Here is a 13,978-nt window from a genome sequence, read left to right as displayed (position 1 = left end):
ACTGAAACTGTTCTTAAGTACAAAAACATAAGCTTTTAAAGACTAAACAATTATAAATTAATGAATACATACATGAATGAAAAAAAGTTATTCTATTAACAGGGCTTTCAGTCTTACTTATTTCTCTATGTTTTACCTGAGTCATAAGCAGTTTTTATTTACCACTGCTTGAAATTTAGCCATATTTGGCGATTCACTACTTAAGTCTACACTTAATTATTTTAATTACACTCATTAAATTTTTTCCATGAAGATTCAGCACAGGATACAGTATAAGAGCAGGAAGAATTTTATTTTATTGGAAATCGGAGTCTCAAAGTAGTCTTCCAGAGTGAACTGCATCTAAAAGTGAGGAATGCCCCCAAAAGCTTGCAGTCAACTTCCAAAGTTTGCATTGAGTATACGGAATATTACTTTTCAAAGTATACAACCCTTGACTTCTAAAGTAAAAAATAACCAGACCATATCATATATTAGATTACATATGGTGTTAGAAAATACTACAAATACCTCAACTCCCTCATTCCTTATTTTTTAAAATATTATTCAAAATGTTATATACAAATATATCTTATCCTAAGTAAATTTATCTATACCTATGGATAATAGAAGTATTTACAGAACTTCTATTAAGTACAAATAAGAAAATAGAAACAAATAAAATCATAGAACTAAGAGGCAAAGCATCTTTATGAACAAAAAATGTGAGATTTGAACACTTAACATTTTTGACATAGCAAATATTCTTTACTTCATGAAAATATCCCTTTAAAATGTTAAATGCTTATTTAGTATCTTGAGATTAATGAACTAATTATATTGGAAGTATGTCTAAATTTTTACATAAAAATTCTGTTAACCGTTAGAATAAAAAGCATTTGAGGACTTGATGTGAAAAACTGACAACTTAATAACACAGTGCTATTAAAAACACCTTACACGATCATACGTTGCTAAAAGTCAAAATTATGACGTTTAGGAAATTTAATGCATTGTCAATATATGTGTATAAGTATTAACCCTATATTACAAAAGCCTAATAATGCTAAGCGTCTGGTCATCCGTTCAACCAATCAAAGCATAATATGCTAATGATATGCTAAGGCTGCTCAACAGCTCACTTATGATGTGCACTGACCACCAGGGGGAAGACACTCCGACCGGCAGGTTGGGGTCTGGTGGATAGGGACTGAGCGAGATGGGCCGGATACGCCCTGGAGCCCTCCCGTAGTCCCTCCCTGGCTGGCCAACCTCCCACGTCCCCTTCCTGGCCCTGATAGTGCACTGGTGGGGTCCCTTGGCCTGGCCTGCACCCTCTCTCAGGGCATGTCAGAGAGCCGGTTTCAGCCCTATCCTGCAGGCCAGGCTGAGGGACCCCACTGATGCACAAATTTGTGCATTGGGCCTCTAGTAAATAAGTAAATACCATATAAGGCAAAGGTATTTTTTAAAAAATACTGTTTTTATCTATCACTAGGAGCCCAGCACGCGATTCAAAATCATGTGGTGCTGCCCACCCTTGAGTTGCCAGTCCGGCCCTGCATCCCTTCCTGGGCCTCGCAGCAGCGGCAGCCGCTGCCAGTCCGGCCCTGCCTTGCTCCCCGGGCCCCGCAGCTGCCGCTGCCGGTCTGGCCCTGCATCCCTCTCGGGCCCTTGAAGCAGCCGCAGCCGCTGCTGATCAGGCCCTCCCCCAATGCAGGCACACGGAGGCCCCTGCCACCCCGCCCTGATGCTGCACACGCAACCTCCTCCTGTCTGGTCCACCCATTATGGCGTCCCGGTTAATTAGCATATTTCTCTATTTTTTTATATATATAGATTATTTGAAGTTAAAACATTGTTAAACAAACCAGTAAGAAAATTTTGGATTTTTTAAATGTGTCTGAGGCACTGAATGAGTACGGAATCATAAATTACACTCTGGGAATTTATAATAAAAAGTAATTTCTTATCACTTTTGTAATACTTTGTCTTGCTAACTTCTACTAGTATATTTAGGCCTCCTTCAGGACTCAGCTTAAGCAAAAATTCTTCCAGAATGTTTTCCTTCACTTCCTCAGGCTGCATTGTATCCATCTAATGTGCACACTTATCAGGCTATATATCCTGAATATAGACTATATATTGAACTGCAGTTCTCATCATTGTAAAAAAATATTTTAGTATAGATATTACATATTTTTTACTGCCATCACCTACAATATCTGATACATATAAGAAATTCAATAAATGTTCTATTTGTGAACAAATTAATACATGAAAATTACTAGATTCTTCCAATATCCATAGAAAGAACAAAATGAACAGCTATATTTAATCTGTAACACATTTCTGTCTGCAGTGTTTCTCAATGGAGGTGTTATAGCATATTAAGCAGGTAATTCTTTGTTGTACAAAATTGTCATGAATCTTGAAAGATAATTAGCATCCCTGGTCCTTGCTTACTAAACTAAGGGCCAGTGATACCCCAAAGCAGTGACAATCAATAATATCCCCAGATATTCTACATGCCCACAGTTGAGATTACTGCATCTGTAAGAATATTTTTAAAATCTGTACTAACTTAAAAACAATTTATTATTTCAAAACACTCAACTGAAACAAACAAACAAAAATACCTGGGACATGCCTTGTGGAACTGGTAAATTTGTGGCTTGAGACATCACTGGCTGTGTTAATGATTGACCAATAGACTGGGAATTTATCGACTAGAAGCAAAATAGAAAACAACACTGGAGTGATGATCATTCCCATACATGAATATTTCCACCAGAAACATCACCATGGTATCTTTATAACAGAATTACAATTTGCCTCACACTTTTTTAGCTGAGTACAGGCATGTCTTCCCCTCTACATTGAAAATGCCTATTACCTACTCATGTTTTTATCTTACAAGGCATCTGCCACGTTACTCTACATAGGCTCTCAATAAAAGCTGACGAGATTTAATTGGAAGTCATTATAGTATTTAACCTCAGATAAACTATTTTAATCTTTATAGAATGGGAAAATGAACCAATGAGTTTCTAAAGACTTGTTTTCCCCTTTTAATAAACCTATATTCAGAAGAATACTAACAAAAGAGTTACCTGACTACTAAAAGATGACCTCCTTTGTGCCATCTTTTCATGAGCTGGTAAATGCTGTCTGGGAGGAGTGCTAGTATCCGTTGGGATCTTTGTTGGTGTTGCTGAGATTAGTCAACAAAAACAGAAGAGTGTTAGTACTTTATAAAATACAATTCAAAAATGAATCTTAAAATATACTTCAGTCAATAAAAATAAGGTTTTTGAGTTGCTTTTCTAAATTATTCAATAAAAGTGAAATCTATAACAATAAGATGATTCTTTTTAATTACTCCTTTTTTAAGGACAAAGAAAGGTTTGAAATAGAAAAACTTCAAATATAATAATGATTATGACTCCTACAACTCAATAGTAAAAAAATGAATTCAACTGAAAAATGGCCTAAGAAATTGAATAGATATTTCTCTAAATAAGACATACAAAAGACCAACCAGTATATGAAAAAATGCTGAACATCACAACCATGAGAGAAATGCAAATCGAAACCATGTAAGATATTACCTCATACCAGTCAGGATGGCTATCAACTAAAAAAACAAAACACAAAAAGACAAGTGTTTGCAAGAATGTGAAGTAGCTAGAATTCTTGCACACTGTTAGTAGGGATACAAAACAGTACAGCAACTGGAAAATAGGGTGGAGGTTTCACAAAAAAATTAAAAATAGAACTACCATATATGATCCACCAATCCCATTTGTATTTATCTAAAATAAGTGAAATTACGATCTTGAAAAATATTAGCACTCCTACGTTCACTGCAACATTATTCATAATAGTCAAGAAGTTGAAACAAGCTAAATGTCCATTTACAGATGAATGGATAAACAAAATGTGGTATATACAGCAGTGGGCAAAAGTAGGTTTACAGTTGTTCATATTGAAAATAATAATCCTATATAATAAAGAGGTAATATGCAAACTGACCATCACTCCAACACACAAGATGGCCACCCCATATGATCAAAGATGGCTGCCCCCATGTGGACACAAGATGGCTGCCACAAAATGGCCAGCAGGGGAGGGCAGTTGTGGGAGATCAGGCCAGCAGGGGAGGGAAGTTGGGAGGGTCCAGGTGTGCAAGGAAGGGCAGGTGGGGGCGATCAGGCCTGCAGGGGAGGGCAGTTAGGTGTGACCGGGACAGCAGGGAAGGGCAGTTGGGGTGACCAGGGTGGCAAGGGAGAGCAGTTAGGGGCGACCAGGCTGGCAAGGGAGGGCAGTTAGGGCAATCGGGCCAGCAGGGGAGCAGTTAGGTATCGATGAGGCTGGCATGGGAGTGGTTAGGGGCAATCAGGCAGGCAGGCAGGTGAGCGGTTGGGAGCCAGCAGTCCTGGATTGTGTGAGGGATGTCCGACTGCCCATTTAGGCCCGATCCTGGTGGCCCGGTGAGAGGGATGTCCAACTGCCCGTTTAGGACATCCCTCGAGGGGTCCCAGATTGGAGACGGTACAGGCTGGGCTGAGGGACACCCCCCCCAATGCATGAATTTCATGCACCAGGCCTCTAGTACAAAAATAAACCTGTTTCACGTACTCACAACTGTAAACCTACTTTTGCCCACCACTGTATTATAAACAATGAAATACTATTCAATCTTTAAAAAGAAGGAAATTATATAATATGCAACAACTGGATGAACCTTGAGGACATTAGGCTAAGCGAAATAAGCAATGACAGAAAGATGAGGAGTGCATGACTCCATTATCTGAAATATTTAAAATAGTCAAATTTGTTGAATTAAAGAGAATGGTGATTGCCAAGAGCTGGGCAGAGGGAAAGTGGGGAGTTACTAATCACTGCGCATAAAATTACAGTTAAGCATGATGAATAAGCTCTAGAGATCTGCAGTACAGCACTGTACCTATAGTCAACAATAACATTGTACACTAAAAAATTTAACGGGGCAGATCTCATTTTAAGTGTTCTTACCACAATAAAATAATAGTTTTTTTAAAAAAAGAAACAGCTATAGTAGAGGAAATTTTTTCCCCTAAGATTTCAGAAATCCTATGTTTAACTTCTGATGTTCTAACTGACAATGCTGAGTAGTTCACCACTATCTCTTTTCTCCTTACTGGTATATATATATATATAGTTTTAATACCATGAGATATTAAAAATTACTCTTTAAAAAAAAAAGGTTACCAATAATAATTATGCAAGTCTTCATAAAGACTCTTAAAAAAACTTTCAAAAAGCAAATTTGAAGAATACTAACTGGCTTTACCAGTAAAAGAAAAAAAGGAATAAATAGTTTTGCTTTCTTTTTGAGGGAATTAAAAACAACAATACAAACATTACTATATATTATTTTATAGGTTACTTCATAAACTTAATTCTTTGTTAAATGTGAGCAATGTGCCTCTTACTCACTGGAAAGTTTAATATATTTCAAAATGTAAAAACTATTTTAAAGTACCACTTGATTAACAATACTGATACTAGTAACACAATTTAGAAACACACTCCTTAAAGGAAGTCTGCTTTCAAGCTAGAGTACTCACAGGATGGGTCTGAGACTGCAGTGTGAGATGATTTTCTTGAACTACGGGAGGAAGCAGAAGGGGTTGGGCTGTGATCAAACCTTTCCAATGCTTCCTTGAGACTGACTGTGTTTATACGGTTATCAGACCCAGAATCTTGGCTCTAAGGAGAAAGAGTAAAAGAAATGTTTTCTTGTGGTTCAGTTCAGAGACCCCAAATTATCAATACTGCTTACCAAGCCCTCTCCCACAAAATCAGTTTTCACTCATAACAAATCAATATTTGTGTATTAAGTAAAGAAATGACAATTTATTTTTTATAGCCAGATGGTTTTTGCTTCATTCTCGATTTAAAGAAACGACAGATGCAAAAGAATGAAGGTGGACTCCTGCCATATACCATATGCAAAAACAAACTCAAAATGGATCAAAGACCTACCTAATCATAAGAGCTGAAAACTATGTTCAGAAGGAGCAAAGCTTTATGACCTTGGATTGGCCAATAACTTCTTATATCTGACATTAAATGCACAAAGCAACAAAAGTGCACCAGAGGAAAGTATACCAGAGTGGAAAGGCAACCCATGGAATGAGACAAAACTTTTGCAAATCATATACCTGATAAGAAATTAATACCCAGAACATATAAAAAAACTCTGTAATTCAACAGAAAAAAAAAAAAAAAACCCTAAAAAAAACACACACCAAATAATCCAGTTAAAAAACTAGTAAGGATCTTGTAGACATTTCTCCAAAGAAGATATAGAGATGATCAATAAAGAAATGAAAAGATGCTCAATATCAACAATTATTAGGGAAGTAAAAATCAAAGCCACAATAATATATTACTTCACATCCATCAGAATGGTTATTATAAGGGGGAAAAAAAAACAGAAAATAACCAGTATTGGTGAGAATATGAAGAAATTGGAATTCTTGTGCACTGCTGATGGGAATGTAAATGAATGCAGCTACTATGGAAAACAATAAGATGGTTGCTTAAAAATTAAACATAGAGCCCAGCTGGAGTGGCTCAATTGGTTGGAGCATCATCTGTGCATTGAAAAGTTGCCAGTTCGATTCCCAGTCAGAGCACATACCAGGGTTTTGGGTTCGATCCCCATCCAGGTGCATACAGAAGGCAACTGATCAATGTTTCTCTCTCACATTGATGTCTCTGTCTGACTCTCTCTCTCTCCCCCCCACTTCCTCTCTCTAAGCATATCCTTGGGTGAGGATAGATAGATAGATAGATAGATAGATAGATAGATAAATAAATAAATAAATAAATGATAGGGGAGAGAAAAATGGCGGTGGAATAGACAGACGTGTTCCGAGCCTTGTCCTGGAGCAGAAAGAAAGAACAGCTGAGGGCCGCACTAGGAGTGTTTGTTGGCAAGTTGGGGGACAGCTGAACTCCAGAAGAAGGTGGGAGACTGCTAGACGGGGTTCCCCTGACCTGGCAGCTCCCACTGCGGCTGGGTCCCCTCCTGGAGCTGTGGACTTGGACACGGAGTCTGCGTCATCTGGAACCGGAAAGTGGAGCTTATCGGAAGCCTGAGAATCCACAACTGCGGCACCCACGGAACAGCTGCGAGCCCCAGAACGCTCCCCAATTGGCGCAAACACACAAATTCAGAGGAGCTCTACACTCCACCACGGAAAGGTCAGATTTCGCCTGGGATAAGGTGAGGTCTCTGGTCCCAGCGCGAGAGAGGAACGCGCGTTTTGCGGGAGCTGGAGGACCAGGGAAGTCTGTGCCTAGAAAAATCCATGGCTGTTGGGGCTGGCATGATCTGTGAATGTGGAAGGGGGTCCTCAGAGCTGCTAACAGAAGGGCTCTCTAAAAAGCAACCCATTTTGATCTGACGCGCAGGGACACCCTAATAATTTGAGGGGTGTGCTAGACTTACGCGCAGCCACAGAGTGCGCACACTTGGGCTTTTTCCTCTTGAAATTCTTGCTTCTGATTACTAAGCCCAATACATAGGATCACCCAGTTGGGGACACCCTGGGAGACTGCAGGGGAAAGTTGTTTTTCTGGAACCTGGGGATTGGAGCGGGGAGTGACCATTGGAGAGCCAGCTCTTGAGGCAGCCCACTCCCACAAACCGGTAGTGAGTGCACAGAGAAAGAAGGCTCTAACACTCCCTAGAGAGGCCATAGATAAACCCGGAAGTCAATCCAGAAACACTGCCACCCAGGAGCTGAATCACAAATTGACTCTTGTGTAATCAAAAATAAAGGAATACGAATTAAGACACACCGCCTGCTTAAAATCAGGACTGGCTTACATCACTGAAGAGCAGTGGAACGCAGGGAACTGCAATACTGTCCGGACTGAGAAACAGGCGCGCCAAACAGAACAGAGGAAGTGAATGACCTTCACTACTCCACATTTTATTTTTATTTTTTTATTTTCATTTTTTGCATCTTTTACTCAAGAAACTAATTTTTTTTTCTTTTTTCCTCACTTGATTTTACCTTTTTAATTATTACATTTTTATTTTCAATCCATATTATTACTACTGCTATTTTATCTTTTTTTTTTTTTTAAGTGTCATTTTATTTTCTCTTCATTTTGTTTTGGGATTAATGTTCTACATTCTATTTTTATCTTTCCTTTAGCATCATTTTACTCTATCTCAACTCTACCTTTATGCCATCACTCTCTTCTTCACTTTTCCCTTTTCGGTGTCCTGTTTATATTACCCCTTTCCTGCTTTAGATTTTCCCTATTCTTTCTGTTTACCCCCGTTAAAATTTCACCCTATTTATATATCTAATCTCCAATCCCCTGCTCCAAGTCCATACACACCTCTCTCTTTGCTGTCTTAACTATCCAAAAAATTGTTTTTCTCTCTGTCCTTTTGTTGTTGTTCGCTTGAATGTAGATTATATCGAATTTTTATGCTTTTTTGTGAGATTGTTTTGCTTATTCTTCTTTTGTTTATTTGTTTGTTTGTTTAGTGCTTCTGTCTTCCCTTGCCTCACTCAGTATTAGTTGGTGTTGTAGTTTGTATTAATCCCCAGGTACTTGTTGCTGGCATTTGCTGGGATAAGTGATTGCTCTATTGGAGTTTTATCCCCAATATATACATTCTGTTTCCCTTTCTCTCTTAGTCTCTTTCTTGTCTCTCTTTTTTTTTCTTCTTTTTTTTCCCTTTTCCCAATTTCATTTTGACACTCCTTTTTTTCTTCTTCTTCTTTCTTTCTTTTTCCTCTTCTTCTTTCTCTCCTATCCCCTAATTTGCCTTTCTCTGGTGGTCACCTATATTGGAGGTTATTAATATCGTGAATACATTTCTGTTCAGTGCCTTGTGTGTTGTACCTGGTAGTGCTGTATTTTGTGCCTTTAAATCAACGCAGGAGAGAGAGAACTACATAACCAGACACCCAGAGAAGAGAGACCATGGGGAGACAAAGACACAACCTGCCTATGAAAGAAAAGCAGGCATCACCAGAAAAGGAAGTAAACGAAATTCAGGCAAGCAACCTTCCAGAAAAAGAATTCAGAGAAATGGTCATAAGGTGGCTGAAAAGAATGGAAGACAAATTCGACAATATGAGCAAGAACCAAGAGGAAATGAAGAAGAACCAAGAAGAAATGAAAAATGACATCGCTGCTGTAAAGAACTCAATAGAAAGCATCAAGAGTAGACTAGAAGAAGCAGAGGACCGCATCAGTGAGCTAGAAGACAAGATGGAAAAAAATACCCAAGTAGAGCAACTTCTAGAAAAAAAAAAATAAAAGGCAGGAGGAGAGCCTAAGGGAACTTTGGGACAACACGAAACAAAACAACATCCGCATAATAGGGGTTCCAGAAGGAAAGGAAGCTGAGCAAGGAATAGAAAACCTCTTTGAAGAAATAATAAAAGAAAATTTCCCTGATATAGAGAAGAAAAAACCCACACAAATCCAAGAAGCTCACAGAGTCCCAAGCAAAATGAACCCCAAAAGACCGACGCCAAGGCACATTATAATTAAATTGGCAAACACCAACGACAAAGTAAGAATCTTAAAAGCGGCCAGAGAGAGACAGAAAGTTACATACAAAGGAACCCCCATCAGACTAGCAACTGATTTCTCAACAGAAACTCATCAGGCCAGAAGGGAATGGAATGAAATATACAAAGTCATGCAAAGGAAGGGTCTGAATCCAAGAATAAATACTGTACCCAGCAAGGCTATCAATCAAAATTGAAGGTGAAATCAGGAGCTTCACAGACAAAAAAGGACTAAGGGAATTTATTACCACCAAACCAGCAATGCAAGAAATGCTAAAGGGTCTGCTGTAAAAAAAAAAAAAAGAAATAGGAAGCAAAGAAGGAACACAGGTGTAAAGAATAGGAATGGCGACAAATAAGTACCTATCAATAATAACTTTAAATGTAAACGGTTAAATGCCCCAATCAAAAGACATAGGGTAATGGATTGGATAAGAAAACATGACCCATATATCTACTGTCTACAAGAAACCCACCTCAGAAAAAAAGACGCACACAGACTGAGGGTAAAGGGATGGAAAAAGGTTTTCCAGGCAAATGGAACTGAAAAAAAAGCTGGGGTAGCAATACTTATATCTGACAAATTAGATCTCAAACTGAAGGACATAACAAGAGATAAGGAAGGCCACTTCATAATACTAAGGGGAGCAATCCAACAAGAAGAAATAACTCTGGTAAACATATATGCACCCAATACAGGAGCACCCAAATACATAAAAAAACTCCTGGAGGATATCAAGGGAAAGATTGACAGCAATACAATCATAGTAGGAGACTTTAATACCCCACTATTACCATCGGACAAATCCTCTAAACAAAAAATCAGCAAAGAAACATCAATCCTAAATGACTCACTAGACCAGATGGAATTAATTGACATCTTCAGAACATTTCACCCCAAAGGCACAGAATATACATTCTTCTCAAGTGCACATGGGTCATTTTCAAAGATAGACCATATGTTGGGACATAGGCAAAGTCTCTTCAAATTCAAGAAGATAGAAATCATATCAAGCATCTTCTCAGACCACAGTGGCATAAAACTGGAAATCAACTACAATAAAAACAACCCAAAGAAATCAAACACATGGAGACTAAACAGCATGCTATTAAACCATGACTGGGTTACCAGAGAGATCAAAGCAGAAATAAAAAACATCATGGCAACAAATGACAATGAAAACACTACAATCCAAAATCTATGGGACACAGCGAAAGCAGTCTTGAGAGGGAAGTTCATAGCTCTACAAGCCTACTGCAAAAAAACAAGAAACAATGGTAATAAATTACCTAACCCAACAACTCAAAGAGTTAGAAAAAGAGCAACAAGAAAAGCCCAGTGTAAGCAGAAGGAAGGAAATAATAAAGATGAGAGCAGAGATAAACAACATAGAGACCAAAGAAACAATACAAAAGATCAACAAAACCAAGAGCTGGTTCTTTGAAAGGATAAACAAGATTGATGAACCTCTAGCCAGGCTCACCAAGAAGCAAAGAGAGAGGACCCAAATAAACAAAATCAGAAATGAAAGAGGTGAAATAACAACAGATCCCGCCAAAATACAAAGGATTGTTCAAAAATACTATGAACAACTCTATTCCAACAAACTGGACAACCTGGAGGAAATGGACATATTCCTAGAAAAATATAACCTTCCAAAACTCAATCAAGAAGAATCTAAACAGCTCAATATGCCAGTAACTATGGAAGAAATTGAAGCAGTCATCAAAGAGCTTCCGGCAAACAAAAGCCCGGGGCCAGACGGCTTCACAGGAGAGTTTTACCAAACATTCAAGGAAGAACTAAAACCTATCCTCCTCAGACTATTCCAAAAAATTCAAGAGGAAGGAACACTTCCAAGCTCCTTCTATGAAGCCAGCATCACCCTAATACCAAAACCAGATAAAGACAACACAATGAAGGAGAATTACAGGCCAATATCCCTCATGAATGTAGATGCCAAAATCCTCAACAAAATTCTAGCAAATCGGATCCAGCAGTACATCAGAAATATCATACACCATGACCATGTAGGGTTTATCCCAGGAATGCAAGGATGGTACAATATCTGAAAATCAAAAATGTGATACATCACATAAACAAATTGAAAGATAAAAATCACATAGTCATACCAATTGATGCAGAAAAAGCATTTGACAAAATCCAACACCCTTTCTTGATAAAAACTCTCAACAAGGTGGGAATATAAGGATCATACCTCAACATAATAAAAGCTATATATGATAAACCCACAGCTAACATCATACTCAATGGGCAAAAACTAAAACCATTTCCCCTAAGAACAGGAACAAGACAAGGATGCCCACTCTCACCACTCCTGTTTGATATAGTACTGGAAGTATTAGCCATTGCAATTAGACAGGAAGAAGAAATAAAAGACATCCAAATTGGAAAAGAAGAAGTAAAGCTGTCCTTATTTGCAGATGACATGATATTGTACATAAAAAACCCGAAAGACTCCATCAAAAAACTAACAGACTTAATAAATGAATTCGGCAATGTAGCAGGATACAAAATTAATGCCAAGAAATCTATGGCATTTCTATACACCAACAGTGAACTTACAGAAAGAGAGACTAAAAAAGCAATCCCATTTTCCATCGCACCAAAAAAATTAAGATACTTAGGAATAAACCTAACCAAGGAGGTAAAAGACCTATATGCGGAAAACTACAGGACACTGAAAAAAGAGATAGAGGAAGATGTAAACAGATGGAAGAACATACCATGTTCATGGATTGGTAGAATCAACATCATCAAAATGTCCATACTACCCAAAGCAATCTATAGATTCAATGCACTCCCCATTAAAATACCAACAGCATATTTCACAGCCCTAGAAAGAACTCTCCAAAAATTCATCTGGAATAAAAAAAGACCCCGAATAGCCACAGCAATCCTGAGAAAGAAGAATAAAGTAGGAGGGATCTCAATACCAGATTTCAAGCTGTATTACAAAGCCACTGTCCTCAAAACAGCCTGGTACTGGCACAAGAACAGACATATAGATCAATGGAATAGAATAGAGAATCCAGATATCGACCCAAACCAATATGCGCAATTAATATTTGACAAAGGAGGCATGAGCATACAATGGAGTCAAGACAGTCTCTTCAATAAATGGTGTTGGGAAAATTGGACAGATACATGCAAAAAAAAGCAACTAGACCACCAACTTACACCATACACAAAAATAAACTCAAAATGGATACAGCACTTAAATATAAGACAGGAAACCATAAAAATACTAGAGGAATCCACAGGAAGCAAAATCTCAGACATATGCCAAAAGAACTTTTTCACTGATACTGCCCCTAGGGCAATGGAAGCCAAAGAGAAAATAAACAAATGGGACTACATCAAAATAAAAAGCTTTTGCACAGCAAAAGAAACCATCAACAAAACAACAAGAAACCCCACTGTATGGGAGAACATATTTGCAAATGGTATCACTGATAAAGGTTTAATCTCCAACATCTACAGGCAGCTTATACAACTTAATAAAAGGAAGATAAATGATCCAATAAAAAAATGGGCAACGGACCTAAATAGAATCTTTTCGAAAGAAGATAGAAGGAAGACCAAGAGACACATGAAAACATGCTCCAAGTCACTAATTATCCGAGAGATGCAAATCAAAACGACAATGTGATACCATCTCACACCTGTCAGAATGGCTATCATCAACAAATCAACAAACGACAAGTGTTGGTGAGGATGCGGAGAAAAAGGAACCCTCGTGCACTGCTGGTGGGAATGCAGACTGGTGCAGCCACTGTGGAGAACAGTATGGAGTTTCCTCAAAAAACTGAAAATGGAACTCCCATTTGACCCAGTAATCCCACTCCTGGGTATATCCTAAGAAACCAGAAACACCAATCAGAAAGGATATATGCACCCCTACGTTCATAGCAGCACAATTTACAATAGCTAAGATTTGGAAACAGCCTAGGTGCCCGTCAGCAGATGACTGGATCAGAAAACTATGGTACATCTACACAATGGAATACTATGCTGCCATAAAAAAGAAGGAATTACTACCATTTGTAGGCACCTGGATGGAATTAGAGAACATTATGCTAAGTGAAATAAGCCAGTCAATGAAAGAAAAATACCACATGATCTCACTCATTTGGGGATAATGAAAAACATTATAAACTGATGAACCAAAAGATAGTTACAGAGGCAGTAAAGCATCAAACAGACTGTCTAATTACAGCGGTAAGGTTAGGGAGAGGTGGGGGAAATAAGAGATCAACTGAAGGACTTGTATGCATGCATATAAGAGTAACCAACGGATGCAAAACATTGGGGGGTGAGGACATGTATGGGAGTGGGGTGGGGGGGCAATGATAAGATATGTACACATATAATACCT

General features: G+C 38.3%; 1 protein-coding gene across 6 annotated transcripts in view; it reads right to left on the bottom strand.

Annotated features, from left to right (window-relative positions):
- CLOCK (clock circadian regulator) overlaps positions 1-13,978 on the bottom strand; it is a 156,819-nt gene that overhangs the window by 20,733 nt on the left and 122,108 nt on the right. For all 6 annotated transcript variants that reach the window (XM_080640203.1, XM_080640204.1, XM_080640200.1 and 3 more), the window contains 3 exons: positions 5,592-5,733; positions 3,093-3,193; positions 2,619-2,708 (listed from right to left, as the gene is read on the bottom strand). In XM_080640203.1, coding sequence (XP_080496329.1) covers positions 2,619-2,708; positions 3,093-3,193; positions 5,592-5,733 — 333 coding nt within the window. The remainder of the gene's footprint in view (positions 1-2,618; positions 2,709-3,092; positions 3,194-5,591; positions 5,734-13,978) is intronic.

This window comes from Plecotus auritus, assembly GCF_963455305.1.
Source record: "Plecotus auritus genome assembly, chromosome: 1".
Classification (NCBI taxonomy): domain Eukaryota; kingdom Metazoa; phylum Chordata; class Mammalia; order Chiroptera; family Vespertilionidae; genus Plecotus; species Plecotus auritus.
The sequence above is the reverse complement of the archived record's forward strand: the minus strand, read 5'-3'. Positions and strand labels throughout refer to the sequence as shown.